The sequence below is a fragment of the Protopterus annectens genome, chromosome 16.part0 (genome assembly GCF_019279795.1).
Source record: "Protopterus annectens isolate FY-2018-M chromosome 16.part0, PAN1.0, whole genome shotgun sequence".
NCBI lineage: Eukaryota > Metazoa > Chordata > Ceratodontiformes > Protopteridae > Protopterus > Protopterus annectens.
Genome location: NC_056750.1, coordinates 172720793 through 172745911, shown reverse-complemented (window position 1 = coordinate 172745911; position 25119 = coordinate 172720793). Strand labels below are relative to the sequence as shown.

The window sequence follows — 25119 nt, the reverse complement described above, 5'->3', positions numbered from 1 at the left end:
CCTACTATAAATAACAATAATAATTTCTATACTGTCTCATTCTCACTATTCCAGTTCTCCTAAGTCTACCTTCTCAAACTCTACATCCTTTCCACTACCTCTACTTCTCCAAAACCGAAACTTAAACTTTCCACTTATTACCTCCACACTCCTCAACCAATCCTGTTATACATTTCTTTACTCCTTTCTGGTGACATTCATCCAAACCCAGGCCCACCCTCCCCTACCACTCTCACCCTCCCCTACCACTCTCACCCTCTCGCTAATACTACCCCCACATTCCCTCTGCTGTCACCAAACATTCCTTTCCCTCCCTCAAAACAACTAACCATCCTCTCATTAAACACACAAAGCTTAGTCAATGAAATTACTGACTTTCACTCCTGGATAACCTGTAACAAACCCCAAATCCTAACCCTATCTGAAATGTGGTTTAAACCCCACATTTCAGATATTGAAATCTTGCCCCCAGGATTTAATATGTACCGACTAGATAGAATTCCAAAAATAGGTGGCAGTGTCGCCATATTCTATTCTGAACGGCTTAATCTCTCCCCACTTACAGTCTCTATCCCAATCTTTCAAGCTGTTGAGCTTCTCATTTCAAATTGTCACTTAAATACCCACAAAAAAAAATTTGCTGTTTTATCCATCAACATCCCACCAGGTAAAAACATCCCAATCCTTGCACAGATACTTTTTTGGTTATCAAAAAATATTGCCTGTAAAACTTTAATCCTTGGAGATGTTAACATAGATTGGAATTACTTAAATATTCACTCCCCCAACACCACATCAATCTCCACGCCTTTTCCCAACTGATCTCCACCCCCAACTACCTGCATAAAGCCCCTTACTTATAATCGCAACCAGATTCCTAAGTTGTAAGCATTCATCATGTCATGGCCATTTGCTTCATTTTTTTTATGAAGGCATCTGCTCTTAAGATTATGCGATAATACGTAAGTGCCGATATTTTTTTTTGGGGGGGGGGTCATATGGGTGGTCCCTTGCAGCGTATGTGTAATGCTTCAGCTGGCCCATTGCCGGGGATTGCACCTGCTGCTCAGCTGCCGGAGACAACTTAAAAGTTGCACGACTAAGAAATGCACTCTTAACTGTGGTTGGGAAAGTGGTGAGTGCTGCTGTCTTACAAGTACTAAAAATTAGTTGTCAACCTTTATTTCTTACAACTACTTCGCGAAGACTGCCATTATACACGTAATTGGAACAAGTGAAAGTTTGCCGTGACAGAAAAGTTAGGAAGGATAGCCCGTTTTAAAAGGAGACAGTTCTCATTCCTATGGTGAGTGCTGTGCTCAATTGGTTGGCCAAAACATTCATGTTTTCTGTGTAACACCGTGACAATATCATAGGGAAGGCAGACTTCGGACACAGAAAGCCCTGCCTTTCCATTTCATATTGGTCATTAGCCATGTCTGTGAAACTGCTGTTGTCCGCCATGTGACTTTCAGTTATTAGAAACCTTTCTGTCTGTATTTGCAGCCAGTGATTTCTTGGGCTAAAGTGAAGCCCTACATGCTGGAACACAACAGATTCTTTTACACTTTTCTGGGATGACAGACATGCTGGGTTATTGGTGTTGAATGCATTATCCACCTGAATATGTTTTCTTGCCTTCTTACATTTTACTTTCTTTTTCAACACTTGGGTTTTCAGGGCAAACAAGAAAGAGTGCTACTTGCCGATGGCATTGTGAATTATGGCTGCTCCGAAATGTGCTTGCATGCCGGTTTGTTTGTTTTCAAAACATTATGCACTTCAACATGTTTTCTTACTTTCTTACCTTTTCTTTTTCTTTGTGAACACTTGGGTTTTCGGGGGGGGGGGGAGTGTGGTCCTTAGCGATGACATTGTGAACCAAAATCTGGTTGTGATAATACGTGCAAGTACCTACATATGTAATCACTAAACTTCAAACATTTTTAGCTCATAAGCTTCTTCAGAGTATCATTCTTCTTCTCCGTCTCTTATCACCATTTCTAATGTTGCAGATTTCATGAAATAACTACATACACTATGAACTTTTTTCACTGTTTATTGAATATTTTTGTATCAAATAATTTCTCTTTTTACGCTTATGTTTTTCCACTATTATTTTTTTGATAAAATGTATTTCATTGTATGAATACATTCTAACCCGCTGACATGTTAACACTAAAATTGCAAAACTGTGAAGCTTTTCACCCTGGGTCTCTGCTGAAAAAGGGCTACTTAGCTCAGTCGGACTAACCCGGTCAGCAAATGTAAAATAAAATAAAAACGTAACCAAGTCCACTCTCGATTGGATCCTTACTAACAAACCTCACATGTAACTTAATCCCTGTACCCCCTCAAGCACTATAAGTGACCACCTGCCACCGCGCATCTATCAATACCCCCCCCCCCCAACTACAGAGACTTCATCTCTACAGAGACTATAGAAACCTCACCCACTTTAATCCAGATACTCTGAATAATTTTCTTTCCTCTATCAACTGGCTTTCCTACACTCTCTGCTCATTAATGAAGCTATACTTAAATGTAACCACATCTTTCTTGACATCCTGAACTCCCTAGCTCCCTTAAGGAAAATCAGGGTCAAATCCAACTATGCCCCATGGCTCACTAGAAATACTCTCTCCCTCATGGCAGAAAGAGATAAGGCTTGGAAACTGGCTAAAATTTAAATCACCCTCACAGTTAAGACTATGCCAGAACCTAGGAACCTCACCAAAAAAAAAAAATCCACCATGATAAGAAAAACTACTACATCCAAGCTCAAACTAACCACTACACCAACCCTAAAAGATTTTGGAGTACTATTAACAAAATGTTCCATCCTAGTACCCCCAATACCCCCTTCCCCTAATAACACCCCAACAGAGATTGAAACACTTCTTAACAAATACTTCATTGAGACTATTGCCAAGCTCATTCCTAATAACTCCTCTTCTACTACAGATGCCTGTAACACAAACCACTCTACCCCTCTCATTCATACTGCCAGTGCCAACATGCTTCCACACAGAGCTATTGGAGAAGGAGCACTGATTAAAACTCTGATCTGTGATATATAACAATAAGTAGGCTGTTTTTGCTAATTTTTACTAGTTATTGGTTATTGTTATTTATAGCACTTTTATTGTCTGCTGCATACTTTATTACTATATTTTATAGTTATTGGCTCACTGCTTGTAGTGTTTTCTGCCTAAAAAGTTTCCATATTTAAGATTGTGTTTCTGGGCCCAGTTGTTTGTTAGAGGCTGTGTTCTCATCTTATTTTCCATGCCATTTTAGTTAGCAAAAACCATCCCCCACTACAGTGAGAGTGTAGTGTTTGTGGTCATTGCTGGTTGGAGTTGCCAGGGCTACGGCTTGGAGAAAGCGCCTCATTGGTTCTTTTGAGCTTTTTTTAAAGTTTCAGGTTTCAATCTTCTGTTACTTAAGAAGTTAATTGAGTGTTTTCTGCCATTCCACACAGAGCTATCAGAGAAGGAGCAGTGACTAAAACTCTGATCTGTGATGTATAACAATAAGTAGACTGTTTTTTTTGCTTATTTTAACAAAAAAAAATACTATCTCGTTTGCTCGTTTCCCGCCCTTCCTAGCTAGTATAATCCAGATCCCAGGCTTTGCTGGTTTCAGGACTTTATTTTCTGTATTTAGAGCTATCCAGACCTTGCTGTGGTAGAGGGAAGTCTTACTGCTTACCAGTGGGAGTGGTGAGCATTGTACTGCCTATCTAACACTAGAGGTGTGGTTTCCAGCTCTGAAATTGTAATTGTATTAGCCATTTTGGGCTGATTTCTATCCTTTTTAACTTTCTGGCTTAAAAACACATGTGTTTGCGTGTTTTTTGCATTGTGCAGCAGCGTGGGGCAACGGGTAAACTATTCCAGGTGCCAGAAAGTTTGCTCTTCAAAATTTTCCTTAGAACTAGCTGGTTTCTCAGTAGTAGCACTAAAATCTGAACCTCTGTGGCTAGCTCGTGCTCCAGAACCTGCTAGAAAGCACTAGGAAGTCTTAAACTGATACAAGCACTCAACTCTCCTTAATAAGGAGAAGTTAATCATAGGCACTAAACAGCCTATAATTGCAAAGTACCTTGCAAAGGTAAGGGAAAACAGCTCTTGTACTTTACAAAAAAAGCACCTAAACAGGCATGTCCAAGGGTCAGCTTCCGGTGATTTCTCCTGTCCACCTGATGAATCTGGGCATACTGGGGAAATGCAGCAACTGACTCATGTACACAGACATCCCTCTCCCCCTACCACCCAACACTACAACCTGCGAGAGATGCACTTACATAGCCAAACTGGAAGCAAAGCTGTCTCCAGCCAAGATTGTGCTAGGCAGTCAAGAGGAGAAGGTTAACACCCACGCTACACCTCAAGCAACACACAGCTCTTCAAAACCCACACCCTCAACACCCACACATAGCAACACTAAATCCACATATGTGGAGGCCCTTGACATTAATCTACCCAAGCAACAAGGACCTCCAAAGCTGAAATGCAAACAAACACCAGATACAACCAAAGTGACACATAGCTCACAACACCAGTGTGCCACCCAATAACAGCCCCTAAAGCAAGACAACGTACCCGACACTTCAGTCATAGGTGACTCTATAGTCAGGCACACTGATGTCCCACTCACCAGGCTGAACAAGGCGATAATTAGTCAGCTGCCTGCCGAGTGCCAGGATCTGCCACATAATGCATGCACTCTGAACAATTAATTTTATGGTGCTATACCAAGGTGCTGTTACTGTGATGGATCCGAAGTCTTCTTAAGACACTAGGTCTTGCTGGCTGGATTCTACTGAAATCAAAGTCTAGTTATCACAGTCTGTTGCCCACAGAAACTTACAGTGTACAGTGATACAGCACCAAACTCTGAGCAGTAACCAATAAATAACTTTTTATAACAAATCACACGAACTACTGTTACAGCTTTAATTACTGTTCTACTTTACTTCTCAAACAGCATGGATGATGTGAGAGATATAATACAAAAAATATCTCTTAACAATGTTATCTGCTATAGTCTCTTTATAGTAGTTTTACATCCTGTTTTTTCCATGGTACTCTATTTTGGTCTTTGTATGAGAACATCTGTTTGCTGGTGTTTGCAGAAAAATATGTTTTCATCCTGTACTGGTATTGTCTTTTCTTGTGCAAATGTTGACTTGATAAAAACATCATTCAAACTTCCTTGCTTAACAATGTCATATGATAGAAACATGCACAGATTACTTTCCTGTTGTCCACTCTTTACAGAAGCAGGTTAACTTTCTTAGTGACAATGTGAAATATATACATCCTGTTTTTTTTTATATTCTTGCTAAGTCTGTAAGAGGTCACCTTTCTTGCTGACAGTGTGAAATGCATACTGATTCTGTAGGAAAACATGTCCATTAAGCAAATTCCTTATTTTTTAGGGTACAGTCATTTTAGTATGGATGCTAATCACATATTGCTAAACTCTACTTCTACATTTAAGTAAGCTTTATTTAATACCTTATTTATGATACATATTTGTAGCAGAATTACTTTTAACCTTTTATTCACTGTTAATTACACTCAAACACACTCAAGTCACTCCACAACAAGTACATATATGACTCTGTCATTGTCCATGTTGGAGTGAATGACTTGAGACGTACCTCCCTGGACTACATGAAAAGAGACATGGAAGAGCTCTCGGATCATCTGGCCCAGTAGCAGATATGACCCTAGCCCTGAGTAGCATCCTGCCTTCGCCCAGAATGATACCACAGTATAAGGACAAAATGGCTGACTTCAACAATTGGCTAAGCTTCTGGTGTCATTTAAAGGGGATCCAGTATCAGTCTGCCTGGGACGACATGATCAACAAACCACGATGCTTTGCCAGAGATGGTCTGCACCTGTCGCCCCTGGGATTCAGGTTACTGGCTAAAGCTCTTGCCACCCCTACAGTGCCTTTTTTAGGCAAGGTTCAAAGGACAAAACCACCACCGTAACAGATACAAGCATGTAAAGTCTGAAGGTAATGCTACTCGATGCTAGAAGTTTAAACCTCAAAATGCACTCTCTCAAGGCACTCCTAAATTTGGAGAACATCGATATCAGTGCAGTAACTGAGACCTGGTTCAAGACTCCAGAGAGCACCCCTGCAATACCAGGCTGCAACTCTTACCACATTTTTTGACCACCAAACCAAGACCAAAACACTAAAGGTGGAGGAGTGTCCATATTCACTAAGGATATTCACACCTCCAGGCTAGTTGCTCAACACAGTGCATCTGAAATTCTCCAGGTGCAACTAACACTAGGTAAGACTGCAATCCAAATTGTAGCTTGCTACATATCCCCCACCATGCCCCAAGATTCTCACTACACCTTTCTAAGCGTACTGGAAAATATTAAGATACAACCAAACACCCTAATACTGGGTGATTTCAACTAACCTGCCTTTAACTGGGAAAACTACTCGGATACCAACACCTTTTCCCAACGGTTCTTGGAATTCATAAATTCCAACGCCCTGGATCAACTAATCTATTGTCCCATCGGGAGCTCCAGTATCCTAGACCTGGTCATTACCAACATGGAAGATAGATTCTCCACACCAGTGGTCACCCCCTCATTGTTCAGGTCTGACCATAAGTTAATTACCCTTGACATCTACATCCCACCCCCACCCCCCAGTAAGGAAACCTCTGTAAAAAAAACTTCTCCAAAGCCAACTTCATACTACTTAAGTCAGAAGTGACAAACTTCATGCCACCCATGCAGACATGAGCTGAAAGTTCAATTGCTGAATCCTACACTAAGGCACTGTACAAGCACATCCACTTGTGCATGAATCATGCCATCCCAAATAGAACCAAGACGCTCTCCTCCAAAAAAGGAAGCCAATCTGGTGGTCCCCTGCCATAAACAAACTATACAACAGAAGGAAGAAACTGTTGCAGAAAAGAGGAAAATCCCAGGATGCAAAAACTCCCTTACCGGCCTCAGTAAGAAGCTGAGATCCCTCATAAAATCCTCCAAAGTTAGTTACGAAAATAAAATTGCCAAAGATTCCAAAGACAACCACAAGGCATTCTGTAGTTATGTCAAGAATCTAAATGGCAATGCTCAGATCTGCTCTGAGCTACAACAGAATGGCATTAAATATACTGATCCCAAGGATATTGCCAATATCCTGGCAGATCAATTTAGTGCCATCTTCACCCCCCTCTCACCCCCTAAAGGGCCCATCTCAGTACCAATAGATTGCCAAATTCTGGTAATCACGGCCACACAGGTAGAACCCGTACTCTAAAGCTAAGAATACAGCATCCATGGGACCAGATGACATCCCGGGCTGTGTACTACATGAACTGGCACCTCACCTAAGTGTCATGTTTAATCATAGCCTCACTTCAGGCTTTGTACCCACTGAGTGGCGCACAGCTACAGTTATCCCACTCCACTAGGGGAGATCCACCTTGGATCCCAAGAACTACCCGTCCCATCAGTCTAATGAGCCTGATCTGCAAAGGCATGGAACACATTATCATGGAACTTATAAACAAAGATATTGGCAACCTTTAAACACTGGACCCCACCCAGTTTGTGTTTGTGAAGGGCCAATCTTGTTTCCTGAACTTAATTGACTTCTTTGACTCAGTCTCCAGAGCTGTGGGAGAGGGTAAGGTGGTCCACACAGCCTATCTGGACCTCGCCAAGGCCTTCAACACCATCTCCCACTCTGGAATCATAGATAAACTTACTAAGCTGGGCATAAATCCCTATGTCACTCGATGGGTCCCCAACTGGCTTACTGACAGAACCCAGACTGTAAACGTAGCTGACTCCAAATCCAGCTCCAGACAAGTGACAAGTGGAGTACCTCATGGTTCAGTATTGGGACCACTCTTGTTTGGGATCTACTTCTCTGAAGTACAGACCAACACTGAGGGACTCTGGTTATCAAAGTTCGCAGATGACTGCAAACTGGGATCCATTATTGAATCCCCAAATGGTGTGGATATTCTACAAAAGGGCCTTACAGAAAAAGATGCTTGGTGCCAGAGCCATGGCCTCAAGCTTAATGCCAAGAAATGTATAGTTATTCCCTTTGGGAAAAACATGTACCCATGAATTACCACATAGATGGCAGTACACTAAACACTGAAAGTGTGATGAGAGACTTAGGGACACAAGTTGACAGTGGTCTCACCTTCGATAACCACATCGCCACAACAGTCGGGAAATCCTTCTGTGTAGCACACCTCATCACTAAGGGCTTTTCATCCAGAAAAAAAGAGGTTATTGTCCCACTGTACTCATCCCTCATTAGACCCATTATAGAGTACAACCCCCGTTTGGTGTGTACCTCAGAAGACATCTGCAACAGCTGGAAAGGCCGCAGAAATACCCCGCTAAAAGAATCACAGGGCTAAAGCAGATGCCCTATGCTGACAGTCTAAAAAAATTCCAGCTGTACTCTGTGGCATATCATCTACTCAGAGGCGATCTCTGCTTTACAAGGCTATGTCAAACCCTGAGCTGTTGGACATGCTCTACTTAAAGAAATGCCAATCCCTCAGAGCCACATGCTCCAGGGATTTAAACCTTGTCATCACAATGAACAAAACATGCTGGAGGGATAGGTTTCTGACCCAGAGACTCCCCATACTCTGGAATAGACTGCCCATACATGTCAAGCAGAATGACTCCTTGGCCCTCTTCAAAAGGAACCTTGACGATTGGATGGGAGATAAGAAATTCACCCCAGAGATCACGTCATTCGCCCTGCTAGACAGGGGTCCAGGGAAGTAACTATTGTGTGAAGAAATATCCAGGGAATTGTTATGGCTAGGCTTGTATAGGCCCTAGGGCCGATAGCCTAGTACCAAACTATGAACCCACCAACCTATGAACACTTTCTCATTCAAACCTGTGAAACTTAAGCCCTGCTCTCCCTCTGCTGACAACCTTCCTCTTCAGTCCCTTAAAATAGCTGCTGACTCTATTGCTTTTTCTGTCTCATAACTGATCCATTCAAGAATCCACAGTTCCTGACCTCTTTTAATCTTTCTACACTGTAGCTCTACACAAGGGTGGTAATTCAACTGAACATAGCAACATCAGACCCATTGCTGTCCTCTCTCCTCTATCTAAAATCCTTGAAAAATGTATCCACTCATAACTAATTACATATCTTATCCAAGAAAATCTCCTCACTCCTACACAACACTGGTTTCGCCTTAAACACATCACCTCCACTGCCCTTATTTCCTTCTCTGAAACAACAAACTTGTCTGTTCCTCTATCTAAAGCCTTCGACACTGTTTCTCACTCTCTACTCCCCCCATCTCAACCTGTCTCACACTGCCCTCAACTGGTTCTCCAGCTACCTATCTAACCGACAACAATCAGTTAGACGGCTTAACTCTTGCTCCCCTTTCCTCTCTGTCCAAACTGGGGTACCCCCAAGGCTCCATCCTTGGCCCTCTGCTCAGCATCTTTACCAATGACCTCCATACTTCTTGTGGTCATTCCTCTATCGTCTAATATGCAGATGACTCCACATTGATATCTGTCTCTGAAAACTTGACAGACCCGTTAACTACTACACAAAACTCCTTTTCTTCTGTAGAAAGATGGCTCAATGACAGTCAGCTCATCCTCAATCCTAATAAAACAAAGCTCTTCCTTTTTCTGCCCAACTCCATCTCCCACTGTAAATCTACCTTTTCAATCTCTTCTTTCAGCAACACTGTTATAAAAGATGAAACACAAACTAAACTTCTCAGCACCATTATTGATGACCAACTAAAATTTGACCTGCATGTCCAACAAAGCATAAAAAAAAACACCAAAAGTTAGGCCTACTTTATAGAAATAAAAAATACCTTAGTGCAGAATCCAAACATGCCCTTGCTCAAACTTTTGTACTACCCACCCTACTCTATACTTCCCCTATCCTGACTAACATACAATCTTCCCTTATTCACAAAGTCGAATCAGCATACAATAAAGTTTATAGATTTGCTGTAAATCATCCCTGTTCCTCCCACCACTGCCTGGCCCTACAGAAACTTCATTGGCTTGAACTCCCACATCAACTTACTGTCACTCAACTCCAAACTGATCACTCCCTTCTCAGTAACCCCACTACCTGCCCATCACTTTCTAAACTTCTGTCCTATTACACTCCCAGTCGTCCTCTTCGTAGTTCCAACCAAGTCTTATTACTGACCTATAAACCCTGTAAAAATATAGGTAAAAACCTTTTATAAATACTCTGTCTGTCATAGCTGGAATAAACTCCCATTATATATCAGAAGTATAACTCATGCCAACAACTTTAAAAAGACACTAAAAGATCAACTGCTTAACTCGATCGGTCACTGCAGTCACCCCACTTAACCTCCCGTATACCTCTGTCTATTCATATTCTACAACCTCTACTTAGGAGTGTCTTGGCATTGCTTCTAATTCTTGTAAATATTAGACCATGCAAGTTTTTCAGCACTGTGACTAAAGTGTATGTTTATAGTTTTAGTACTCACACTTTCTTATGCGACGACTATAATTTGTTCTGTATACCATCATTTCAGTTTGTACTCTATTTTATCATTATAATGTTTCTTTTTACTTTTTATTACTTTAGAAGTTATTGGAGCTTTTCTCCTTGGGTCTCCACTGAATTTTTTTTTGTAACTCAGCTGGACCAACCTGGTTAACAAATGTGAAATAAAAAAAGTATAATAAATAAACAGTCTAAAAAGGAATTCTGGCTGGCTAACAGAGAGGTTAAAAGAGTATTTGCATTTACATAAAAACAAGGTATTAAAGGCACCCTACCAGCTTCTGGAAAGCGACTCGGCAAATGGCACAAAATCTGTATCTGGTTGCAAGGCTAGGACAGAAAGATGTCCTCTGACATTATTCTTAAAAAGATGCCAGCAACAATCTGCTCACCAGTCCACATGACATCAAAGGCAGATAGAAGCAGTACTTCCAGCAGCTTGTGAATGAAGAGAAAACACCACAGAAGCTATACTGCCCCATACACAGCCTATAATGAGAGAAAAAGAAGAACTCACCATAGAAAGATAACAGCACTAAAGAAAATGAAGTCAGGGAAACACCAGGCCCAGATGAAGTCAGGGCAGATATGATCAAGATTTTGGATGATTTAGGTAAGAAATGGCTTCTGAGGGTACTCACCGCAGTTTGACGAGAGATAGGCATATCCCAGCTGACTATAGAGTACATATTCTGGTGCCATTGTACAAGAATGAGACATTCACAACTGTGGACAGTACAGAGGCATCAGACTCCTGTTGCACTATATGAAAGTGCTGGAAAGGTGATAAATGAATATGCAGAGTGGTAGAAAGTTAGATGGGAGATAAGCACTTCAGATTCAGATGAGGATACAGCAGAACCAACCAGATGTTTGCAGTGGGACAGGTAGTGAAGATGGAGATGTGAAAGGAGTCCAAATGGGCATTCCTAGACTTGGAGAAAGCATATGTCAAGGTCCCAAGAAAGCTGATTTGGGCAATCCTGCAAGAAGCATTGGTATGATTACTGCAGTCTATGTACAAGGATCCAGAGACACAAGTATGAACACTGATCAGACTCATAGAGGGGATCCCACAGTGAGTGGGTGTGCATCAGGGTTCAGCAATGAGCCCACTGCTGCTCATACTGGTGATGGACTACATTAACAAACAGTTTGGAAGAGAAAGTCAGCAAAGCTGCTGCGTACAGATGATGTGACATTACAAGTAGGCTGTTAATAAGAACTTCAGCAAAAGATAGGGGAATGGAATGCAAAGCTGAAGGCACATGGCATGAAACCAAGTACAGACAAGGTAGTTGTCAAATCAACAAATGGGGGAGTTCAGAAGGTGAAATTTTAGATAGAAGGAGAAAATAGTGGGATAAGCTAATAGCTTCAAATATCTGGGAAGGATGATTGAAGAGAAGGGAAGTCTGAATGAGGAGGTCAAAGGTAGAATCAGAAATGCTGCAGCCAATCGGCACACAATGTCAAGGGTAGTGTGTGTGTGTCAGAAAAATGAGTAAGAAACTGAAAGTTAAGATATACAAAGTAGTGTGATGCAGACAGTAGTACTCTGTGACACAGAAATCTGGGAAGTGAAGGCAGAGTATTTGATGAAGCTGGAAGTGAAGGAGATCAAGTGCCTGAGATGGGTGGTAGGATATACAGTGTGACAAATGAAAAAATAATGACATCAGAGCTGAAGCCAAAACAATTCCAATTGCAGAGGACATCAAGGAGAAATAATATGGTGATTTAGGCACATGTGCAGGAAAACAGAAGATGATTTGATGGTGAAGATTTGGGAGAGACAGGAGGAAGGCAAGAGGAAACAAGGACATCCAACCAAGAGAGGAATGGCTTGCATGACAGAAGAACTGTGATACTCAGACATGATTGCTGAAGAAGGTAAAAGAGTGGCAATGAATCAGGAGAGGTAGAGACAGTTGGTGTGACACCACACCCCATGTAGGAAAAATGAGAAAAGGGAGTTGATGAAGAGGATAATGTGACTTCAGTCTTGGCCCTTTCCTGATGTACAGTGCTGCCCCATTGCTCCATTTCTGATTCCTGTTCTGAGTATCATGTATGGTTTGAGCCAGGAGCTTTCATGCTGCATGCTCTTTAACCAGATTAAGCCTCTCTTATTCCTAATAATGTATGACACTTTCCCAATTTGTTCTCCAGACTGCTGTCATGACATACTAGTGCTTTACAGTCTCCCATCTCCATTTCCAACACCTTTTTCCCCTGCACCCTTTGATGTGGTAGGGGAAGCCCTCCACACCCCCAAATGTATATATGCCAACTCTGAGACCTCCATACCTTGGAGAAAAGGGAACATTCCAGGAAATGTTCATCTCAAACTTAATATATGTAAGTCTGTTTTTTCAGCCATTCAGACTCCATGTTTTGTGGGTACCAACATTTCAAATGAATACCCTACTAATGTCTTGTAGTTGTACATCATGATACAAGATTGAATACACATAGGTTTTAAGCTTATTTAAAGCTGGTTTGCCTTTCTAATGCTTTCTCTCCGAAGTGATAAAACTCAAGCTTTTTGTTTGGTATGCCCAGCGGTGAAACTGCATATGACCCACCGAATATTTTGTAGGTCAGCTTTAGAGCTTTGATCGCTTGAATAGTTGACTTTATACAACTCTAAGCTCTATCTTTCATTATAACTACATCACCAGTACAAGTCTAGCACAGCTGGGATGAGGTGCAAAGCCAGTAGGGTGGTTTTTTTGAGTCTCACATTTCAGTTTGCTAAAACATTCTGGTCTCTAAACATGAATGTGCCTTTCCTTTTTATTGCAGGAAGTCTTTCCACAATGTAGCATATTTACATATCACTGAGTAGTGTACATATTTATTTTATAATCAAGCCCAACAGAATATCATTGGTACACTAAAGTGTGGTGGCTTCTGAATTCTGCCTATTTATAGACTGTAGAAACAGACACACTAGCTTGCAGTAGCCACTGGGTATTTTAATACTTCTGTTAGTCACCATGCTAGTGAACTAGTCTTCAGAATAGGTCCCACAGTTTGGAACTTATCTTGTTTGCTGAAGCTGAGTCCTTAATACTAAGCCCCTCCCCCGTTTGGTCTTATTTTGTGCCTATAAATGTTTAGAATGCTTAGCATATTCTGACTGTTCCTTCTTTGCTATAATTCTGATATGAAAGCAGCTGTGTGGACTTGTATATCAGTATGTGATAAATGTGTAACTTGTATATCAGTCTGTTTGGCTTCTGTGTTAGTGTCAGAGCTGTGTGAGTTCCTCTATGCTTGACAGCTGTGTGACTTCTTCATCAGTGTCAGAGCTGTATGAGTTCATGAGTGCATGGCAGCTGTGTGACTTCTGCCTCTGTGTCAACAATGTGCAAGTTCGTCTGTGTTTTGACAGCTATGTGACTTAAGTGTGAATTCTGCAGAAGTGTAAGAGCTGTACGGGTCTATATCACATTATCGAACTTTTAATAGTTCAAATCACTAAAGATCGAACACAAAGTAATCGAACTATTAAAAGTCCAAATTGCTACTAAAAGTATTTTTAAACGAAGAAGAGTAAATCTAAAGGGTGTAAGCAGGGGGGCAAGACCCCCTTCACCCCCTGCTACTTAAATATACCAACTCCAGGATTGCACTTCAGTGCAGTATAGTGCGGAAATGTAAGATTTCCGTTTCCTACACTGTAGTGTGATCTCAGAGTTGGTATATTTAAAGAGGAGGGGTGAATGGGGGCTTGCCCCCTGCTTACACCCTTTAGTTTTTTTGTTTGTTTGTTTAAAAATACTTTTAATAGCAATTTGGACTTTTAATAGTTCTATCACTTATGTTCGATCTTTAGTGATTCAAACTGTTAAAACTTGGATAATATGATATAGACCCAGCTGTGCAAGTCCATCAGTGCAGAAAACCATGCAACATCTTCATTAGTATCCGATTCTTATGCAGATTGCAGGTGTGGGGTAATGCATATTTGGCCACATCTTGCATTTGATATCTGAAGTTCACACAGCTGGAACATTACTTCTTCCACAAAGTGCAGCGCACTTAGATTTAATTACAGTAAGTCTGGCTATGCTAGGTGCAGTGCCCATGTTTGTAAAATTAGTCTCAGTTCTGTGTGGAAACCATTGCATGGTTTTCAGTGAATTGTTCAAGAACTCTTGTATATCATTTATATGCTATCCTGCTCTTAGCCCTTTCACTTAAACCATTTTTCTCTCTGATGAGCTTGCATACATTTCTCTTTCCTTCTTTACATGGCATCACCACATTCCTTATCTTTCTTAAAATATTTTTATTCTCTCTCTGTCACTCCTGCATCTTACCTTTTCATAACGTTTCAGTTACATGTTCTTCCCTTTGTTTCTCCCAGCTATGTTAACTAAGAATCATCCAGCTGGCTTTGAATTCTGTTTGTTCATAGGTTCAAGGTTAAGGCTTTTGCCTTTCATGCAGGACCCCTATAATATCCATGTTTTTACTGCTTGCGCTTACTGTAATGTAACTGCATCTCTTAGGACTTAACTGACATTAACCACTGATATTTACATTAGTCCTTCTTTAACGGAAATCTACATCAGTAATACCTTGCAGGTTGTTTTTGCATATACTCTTACATACACCCAACAGGAAATGCAAAATGTCAAAGGTCTTTTAATAAAGTAACCGTATTTAAGGGTTTCTGTTTTTACTCCAGGCTACATACTTTTAATACTTTCACCAGAATATCCTCTCCCTTTCAGCTCCCTCAGTCAGTTTCCATCCTTCACAGTTAGAAGAAGCATTAATTCTGAAAATCTTCCCTAAATGTTTTCATCTTAGAAACATGGCAGTCTAGAAAGCCAAGTCTGTACCTGTTTTGTGCGGAAGGTTACACGCACCCTAAAAGCGTAATAGCTAGTATTCCTGTCATCAGTATCCTAAAAGATGCTTCAGCAAAACATAAAAACTTAAAAGATTCGATACAAATACACAAAAGATGGGCCTGGTATTGCTAAACATAATGTGTAGAGGCATACAAGCACTCTGTGTACTATGTTTAGTATATTACCTTTCAAGATTATAATTCATAGACATGGATTGCAGATCTGAGTGGGCACCCACAAAGCACCCCTACTGCATAAGAATTACACACAGTAGCATGTAGGATACCGTTGTGTAGTAGGTGCTCCTGTGCACTGTTCATCCCCACCCTTTTACAGCCTAACGGCTGCTGCACTGTGCTGTGCTTCATAGCATCATAGCTCAGCAAGGAAATGCTGTTTAGTAAGGCAAACTTTGTATACTGTATTAAATACATTTTTTTCTTGGTGTGCTGTATTCTGCTATCATGTCTATGAGTAATTCAAAAAGATGTTTCACTCATGCACAGGGCCACATATACTATGGTAATAAGGACATATTTTGCCATGCAAGCTCCAACTGGCAGGAGTTCAACATTGTCACTGTGTGGGGATGGGGTAGTGGTTAGTTGTCATACCAGGGTTGCCTGTACCACAGCAGACATCACTTGCTGGTAGGATTTTTCTTACCATGTAGCGGAGGCTTTGAATTCTTTTTTTTTTTAAGTTTGCTAATATGTTGTTCAGCCCTGAGCAGCATATTAGCAAGGGAGGGGGATTGTTGCATTGCCAGTTGCTACAGCATTGCATTCTGTGTAGTTGGATTTCCATAAGTTACCCTTTTGTGACCAGCTGGTACTCTGATTGTGTAGGGTTGTTAAATCACATACAGGAAGGAAGAGGGTTGTTTACATAGGTGTACCATGAATGGAGTATGTTGCTTATACAGTGGATTAAAACTGTATATAATGTCATACCCTGTGGTGTAGATTGTGTTATGAATAACATAGGGCTTTGTTATACCATGCTGCGGTACACTAATCCTGCTCCATAGTGCATCTTGTTTATGAATAACAAACAGAATTTTAAGTGTAGCAGTGACAACAAATACATTGGATGGGTTTGTCTGCATCATCTCAGTAATGTGTAAACTGCTACATCTGTGCAGATGTGCACTGTGTAGGACCCTGTGAACGAAGTCTGTATTATTACCCATTATTTTAGTATTACTGTAATGTTACTGTTGAGTTTAATTCAGCATCAGAAGCACTTGTGAAATACAGCAGTTTTCAAGTGCTAATTTGAGGTATCTTCTCCCTCCTGGCACTGCCTTAATCATAAGTGCTGACCATAACCCCATTCTTGTACAATACCTTCCAAAAAAAACCTTTCCCTGACAGTATCACTATTCAGACAAATTATGTCTGATGTCATTGTTAGGTTTTTGTTTTTTCATTTGTTTCATTTATTTTATTTTGTTATTTAAACTGATTGTAAAATAAACTGTCTTTCTTTTATGGTTAGTTTAATCTTAAGTATTGTGTGTTTGAGATTTTATAGTTTTTGGCATTAATGCCTTTTAGTATTGTTTTGTTGAGATTTTGTTGCATTAGTATTGCTAAATATTTATTTATTGACATTTGTTGACTGGGAAAGTCCAGTGAATCACAGAGCCATTTTCAGTGGAGGCCCGGGGAGAAAAGCTCCAAAAGATACAGTTGTTCTTCTTTCAGCTTTTCCTGGTTAGGGATTGCCACAGCGGAACTTCGGTCCACTAATGATTGGCAGTCTATTTTTACGGTGCTGAGGTGCCAGCCCGACGCCCAACCTGCAGCGAAGGCACGCCCATTCACACATGTCTTTCGAATGCCACTCGACCCTGGGGAGGACATGCGACTCCACACAGAAGGCACTCCAGCCGAGAAGCTAACGGGAGAACCTCTTGCTGTGAGGCGACAACGCTACCGCTGCACCACCGCGGCTGTTTCATTAAAACAAAGTTAGTAAAAAACTTAAAACAGTTTATAAGATTTTTACATAGACAATCAAGATTTATTCTGGAAAATATAGAATAGTTTAAGTATTTAAGTGCGAGTTTAACAGTATTATAGTATAGCTGGGCATTTGCAGTGGATTTTATAATACTGGTGTTTGGGTTACACCACATCTTAGGATGCTAAGGGAATATTGCAGTGGGTTTTTCATAGAGTTTTGAAGTGAACTCTGCTGGAGTTTTTTCTTACAGAGGTTAGTAGTGCATTCTATTCATTAGTTTCGAAAAACTGGGCGCTCTATCTCAAGTTTTGTTTAATTTCTGTGGGTCTGTGATATATGTGCATTGGAGGTTTACAGAAGTCTGTTATGTAAGTATCACTGTATTAATGACATTAGTATTGGACAAGTGTTTAAAAGTTTGTGTGCAAATGAAAAAGGGAAGCATTTTACTGAATGACATCCATTTCATTTTTTAGGATTGTGCATATGTGGGAATTACGTTTTCTGGCTATACTGAAATGTTAATTATTTGATAATAGCTGAGTACCATCTTGTTTTTTGTCTTGTTCAACTTACTAGTGGTACATCAGTGTTAGCATAGTGTTGACCAATGTAATCCTTTTTGCATGAAGTTAGCCATTTATTTAGTCTGTAAAAAGTACCTTACCTTTTATATGGGTCTTTTACAATGGTGTTACTGAACAAAATACCTGAGGCCAGGTAAAAGTCATGGAGTACAAATATATGCAGCACTTTCATCCTGCCACAAATATGACTTCTCCAGGATGAATAAAACTTCTCAAAAACATGAATTTTATACACGTCACATGACCCAGTTGAATCAATTAATTAAAAATAAAAAAAAAGTTATTAATACACCTTTTAAAAATATATAATAAACAATAAATGTTCCTGCTCGTACAATATTTCTTTATAAATCTTTTATAAAACATCTTCTATCCTTTAAAAAAACATTTGGTATTAATACTCTAATACCCGGAAGTTTATCAGCCTGAAGTTTAGGTTGCCACAAAGTTTCTTTAATTTCTAATCTAGTCTTAAAGTTACCTCCCCTGTAATTTAGTGATAGGTGATTTGACACACTAAAATAAAACTTTTTACTTTCTTTACATACTTTTTACGATGCATTATATCATTTTGCTGCTTAATATCATAAACACATTGTTTAATTTTTTTTGCTAGGATTTTTGTCATACTTATATAAGAATAATTACATTTTGAACATAAACTTAAATGTACTACCCCGCAGATTTACAATTATAGTTAATATTTATTGTCTCATTATTGTGCATTAAATAAGTGAAAGACCCTTCATATATGAACCTACAAGCAGCATAAAAAACACATTTAAAAGTACCCGTTGACTTTTCTGTTCATAGGTATTTACTAGACTAATGACCACAAGGGACTTTTTAAGCCTGTCCATGCATCCCAAATCTCTGACAAATTCTGATACCCTTGATAAGTGTAAGAAGGGGCTTGGAAAATGAAATATTTACAAGCAGGGGCTTGGGAGATGAAATTTACAGGTTGTCTGTATCCATTAGAGACATAAGTGCAAAAGCAGGGAAAGCTCTTTTACATAAGTATGACCCGTTTGCAAAGTTTGCTTCAGTGACAATGAATTTTAGATGCAAAGTGAGGACTTTCATCTATTAATTGTTGTAATTCAGTATTTTCTCTTAAAATCTTCCAATTATTACAAATTTATGTTATATTATCACTGTTCATGGACCTAGTACAAAGCTATTTTTATTATTAATTACATTATTATTTAACTTTACCTGCAACCCATTTCCAATAATAGGTGGATTTTTTTCTTTTCTCTTACTGTTTATCTCTTCAGCAATTTTTTACTAAAAGTTCTTTTTTACACCCCCTGCTACAAAACATTTAAACAATTTCTTGAATTCCTTCACTAAACTTAACTTAATTTCTAGTTAGTCTTAATACCCTAATCATTTGTCCCCTTGGTATATTTATCTGTGTGCTGGGTGATTACTAGAATAATGTAAATAATTATTTATGAAATATGGTTTTCTGTATATACTACTTTCAAAATAGTTTTCTGCAAAATTTACAATAAGATTACTATCTAAAAATGAATATTTAAACCTCTGCTTCCTATAGTGTATTCCAGAAAATCACTGCTATTGTCCACATGTTTCAAAATATTCATCAGTTTCATTTTTTGTACCATCATCTACAAAATGTCTATAATAATTAACATTCTTTAATAAATAAGTAAGTACTAAATATATTTGTACTCCATGATGTTTGCCTGACCTTAAGTGCTTTGTTTAGTATTGTTAGTGTTTTTACACTGGTTTAAGTAGTTTGTTGTCAGTTTGTCTCTTTTACAGTGGCATTAACATAATCATTTAAAGTAAGTTTATTGTCAGTTGTAACCCCTTAAGTCTTTGTAGGATTGTACTGTTTCAATGTCAGCTTTAATTTGATTTGAAAATGTTTTATGTGGTTTGTTTTGGCTGCATGGCTAAAATCATGAGGTTTATTTTCTTTTCATTTGATATTAGTTTAGATTATTTGTCAGAAAAGAGAGATGATGGAGTATTGCATTTGTGAAATGAGTGTTGAAGTGTGTTCCCACAAAGAGTGGCAGAGTCATCTGCTTGTTTTAATAGTTTGACATTATAGACATGTTGCTACATGAACTGAATATTTCACCCTGAATGCTCTGACCATCAGTCCGTCAGTTGGAGCCCCACCTTTCACTTTTCATCCAGGATCCAGCATACCACCAGTCAGGGCTGCTCCTGAATGGGCAAATAACTGAGGGTGAGATGGAATCTAATTGCCCACGAACTAAAGAACTAATATGATGTCTCCAGTGATGGCATCACTCTCATCGATCCTGCTTTTTCTTGTCCTGCCTTACATTGTCTTGGCAAATGAATTATTTCTGTAGCTGTTTTGTAAGTGCTTGTGCCTGGTACTTTATACTGCCTTGCTGCAACACATAGGATTTGTTGGGGGGAGGGTTTCACTATTGCAGTAGACCAGACTGCCTCCCTTCCCCAAACTGGACAAACTGGTGCTGGCCTTTCATTCCCATCCCTCCAGCTGTGTTTTCCAGTATCTGGGCTGGAACTCAGACCCAGGTTGTCATGGTCATATTCAGGGCTTTATCCCAGTATCCCATCAAGCTGACTGGGAGAGACAAAGTATTTCACTGCTAAGAAAGAAGAGTGGATTCTGGTTTTGTAACCAATGACCGAGTTAATAGAACTTAGGTCTTCACCCTGTTTAATAGCAGATAATTAATGGCAAGCAATTCACTGTATGTATTAGGCTGGATGTTCTTTCCACCTTTCATGCACAGGTATTTATAGGAATTCTTTTGATTTCTTAATTTTCTAGAGAGCTATGTGTAGAGTTAGACACTTCTTGTGGCTGACTAAAGGATACACTATTGAGGCTAACAGAGAAACTCAAATCAGAGGAAGCTATGAGCACAGCTGACTTTACTGCACTTATTATGAAGTACCTGTACGTACCTGCTCAACTTACTTTACTGAATACTTTCATTTGGTGCTTTGCTTTCCCTTCTTCAACGTCCAGCCTTTTGAAATTTCAAGAAAATAAATTTGAAAGGTGCACAGAAACACATTGTACATTATATGGCTTTCAAACATGTGGATTCCATACAATGCAAAGATTTTATTCAGTATTATTCAATGTAATTGGAATGTAGGAAGAATGATGCTATGGGTTAACTGTCATTTCTTTTTTTTCTCCCTTTTTAAAGGTGCTTTTCTTTTGGAATTGGTGAGGGGGCTTCTACTGCTCTGGTTAAAGGGATTGCTAAAGCTGCTAATGGGACAGCAGAATTCATCACTGGGAGTGAACGAATGCAGCCCAAGGTACTTAGAATTTTTTAGCAAAATGTTTGAGAGCAATAATATTCTAGAAATGAAAAGAAAAGAATTATGTATACCTTTACTTAGATGAACATGAGACTCTTGCATGAATACTTTTCTTCCACACAATAAAACTGACACTATAATCTGACTCTTCTTCATTTAAATTTTTTTTAAACTTAATTGAAAAACACAGTAATAGCAAGTACAAAATCATTCATTACTGTGTATATGTATGTGTATATTTATGTGTATATGTATGTGTATATGTATATATATATATATATATATATATATATATATATATATATATATATATATATATATATATATATAAACATTTGCAGTTTATTAAACGTAATGGTTCAAAGAATGATGTGTAAAAAGGAAAGCATTGGCCTCATTAAAATCAAACAAAACTATTATAGATGATATGAGCAAAACAAAAATGTAAGATAATACTCATTCCTTTTATTCATATCTGGCATATTATTCTAACAGTTGCTAAGTCTATTGAACTTCAGAAAAGGTAGGCAAACCAATTTTCTGTCTCAAATGTCTTCTAGTATTTGAAAATACATGCTAAAAGGAGGCAGTCGCAACACTCATCAAATACTTTATAGTAGTGTGATAATCTTAACATAACATTTTGTGCTCAGCAGCCAATGCGGAACATATAAATTATCAAGTGAAGGATTCCTTAGTGCTCATTTAATGTCTCCAATGATAATACCCATTTGGAGTAAGTCCATGGACATTGCCAGGTCACATGTAAATTGTTTTTAGCAGTACTTATTGATTTGTCTGTTTGTTTTCTGGAGTTGAGCACTGACCTCCATGGACCATTTTCCAAATCTGTCCAGGAGCAGTGTTTGGGTAAGTGACTTGCTCAAAGTCACACAGTTACGCAATGGAGGCTGAGGGAATCAAACTTGCACCACTGGACCACAGGAAATGGCTCATTAACACCTCCTAAATATTCTAAGCCAACTGCTAGACAGACTGCAGTTCCATCCGGTATCATGTGGAGATGTATTCCTGTCTTTTAACCTTGCTGGGGAATGCCGTAATGTATATAATTTGATCCATGAAAAGTTGGCAAAGGTGGGAAGAGTATTATGTATGCACTGGGGATGGGAAATTGGAGACAGCTCTTCTCAGATATGCTTAACCTGAGCATGCTAGACCATCTCTGTTTAATATCAAATAAAATATTCCCATCTTACACCTGTAATATTGTGTAAATTCATTTCAATTTGAAGATTACACAAATATGGTTAATGTTCCTCAGAAGTTATGATTTACGTTCCTCAGAAAGAAAGGCCAATAAAAGTAAGTAATGTGATATTGGTTAAAAAGGTCGATGAATAACTGAAGAAAAGATTATAATTGTAAATATTACTTCCAGTATAATTTTCCTTTCTACAGCACTACTCCTTGCCATTTAAAAGGGTATCAGTGGATTTTAGCAACATCCAAAGTATCAGTAATGTAAATCAGATTACTGCGAACCCAGTTCCACCAGACTATAGACTTGTTATATATCTGAAGATTAGGATTTTCAAATGTACTGTTTCCTCCCTGTTGCTGCTGTCTTTTCTACAGACAGTGACTACAAGCTCTATAGTGAATCAAATGGGTTTTCTGTCACACCTCACTCTTGTATATTGCCACCATGTACAAGCAACACAATAGACAAGTTTCTCCTGCTAATTTGATGTATATATGTATGTTTCCATAGAAAATTTGATATTAAAATTTGTAGTTTTTTTATATATTATGAAATGGCCACATGTAGATATCTTAAAATAAATTAAACTATAGTGAGAATTAACATTTTAGTAGTTTACTGACAAAGGGATAATCAGAGTGGCACACCTATAAATATCAGAAAGTAAGGGTTTTGCATTTGTCGTGATAATTCAGTAGTCTTAGATATGTTCAATGTTAAGTGGATGCATAAATAAATCATTTTGTTATCATGAATACAAACATTACATTTACTTCTATAAATATTATAACAGAAAGAGAAAAAGCATAGCTTTTATTATAGTTAATATAAAGCCATGATTGACGAGAATATGTTGGTATAGTCAGTGATTTGTAGTAAGTATGTGTTGAGTTATGGTAATTGGACAATCTAGTCAAAGGTAAACCATAAAGAAGATTGGATATCTCTAGAAAAGCTGTATCGTTTTGTTAAAAACTGTAGTTTTAACATGTAATTTAATGATAGGGAGACGAAAGCAAACATTACAGGGGAGAGTGGACATCCTTGTTCTTTTTGAAACAAGAAACATCTTTATTAAATTATCACGTATGACAAAGGCAATCATATATTTATATAAATGAAAATAAATTGCAAGTATTATACACTGCAAACCATGTTGACACAATTGTAGATGCAAACATTATACATCACTTATAATCTATCCAGTCATTATCATTCAAATCCTGCGTGCTTTTAAACTTCGTTCCTCCTCTGCATGTATTATTTATTTATTTATTTTATTTATTTTCTAATAATAATTATATTATTATTATTAATAATAATAATCTAATAATTTTATTTTTTTTCTAATGTTCTTCCAATTGGCTCAGTATCTGCATATACTAAGTAGTTGCTTCAAGACATTGTCCTGCATGCGGTAGCTATTTGCTCAGTGTGTTTTTTATAATCTTTATAATATATATTTACCATCTCAAAAGTGCTTACTCCTCTCTGTACTCTTCTTTTCTAGACCTAACACCACTCTTAAGTATTCAACTGCGGTACCACCTTTAACATTCTTGTAAGAAATGCGCAGTCCGGGTCTGAACTGTCTGCAAGCAGCTACAGTTACCTTTGAGTATGTGTCTACCTGTTTGAGCCAATATTCATTTTCCCCTGGAGAGCACTCTGCTTTGGCTTGTAAGCAGTTCCCCACCACCACACACACCCACAGACCCACACACACCCACAGACCCACACACACCCACACACACACACACACACACACACACACACACACACACACACACACACCTTCCACTTTCTCTTATTCCCTTCTGTTAGCAGATAGTATCCATAACTGATCAATACTGTGTGTTTGTTAATTTAAACTATGACCACAGTAGCCTACTGATACAAGGTTATCCTGTTTTTCCACCTGATAAATTAAGATATGACTTACAGTTTCAGAGCAGTCCTTGGTCAATTGTGATTGTTTCTTAACACATACTTGTCTTTGCTTTGTGATTGTTTCCAGGCCCCTCATACAAGCAACTAACAGGGTCTCTACCCGCTTCGCTCTCCACCCTGCCCCTATTCCCTCTCACCCCCAGTGGTCCCACTTTTATTGCACTCAAACCCCTCCCATCTTTCCAATAGCCAACCACAGCGCTAACCCAACATTACCTCCTCCATCTTCCCACTACTATCAGACCTCCTCAACTAACATGTACAAGCATACATTTCCTATGCTCACTGCATGCACTCTCCTTGCATATCTTACATCCTACCAAAGCTCCATCATTCCCCCACTCAACCACTACCACTGTACTACTACTCACACCACCACTCATGTCTCACCCACATTCAGCTCTTCTCCCACCAGCTCAAGAACCATCCCTATGCACCCCCACATATTCTACCAACTATATTACTCAAACATAAAGCATCCCTACAACTTAACATAGTAACCCTCCCACCATACCTATTAACCACAGAGCACAATCATAAAGTTTCCCTTATAAACAAACACATTCAAAAACTGAGAAAACTAATAATCTCATGCATATCAAAACTAGCCCTAAGTGGA

At 38.9% G+C, this 25119-nt stretch overlaps 1 protein-coding gene across 3 annotated transcripts in view; it reads left to right on the top strand.

Annotated features, from left to right (window-relative positions):
• Positions 1-25119, top strand: part of LOC122790711 (von Willebrand factor A domain-containing protein 5A-like) — a 1391420-nt gene that overhangs the window by 620173 nt on the left and 746128 nt on the right. For all 3 annotated transcript variants that reach the window (XM_044058264.1, XM_044058265.1, XM_044058267.1), the window contains exon 11: positions 21208-21322. In XM_044058264.1, the coding sequence (XP_043914199.1) occupies positions 21208-21322 (115 nt within the window). The remainder of the gene's footprint in view (positions 1-21207; positions 21323-25119) is intronic.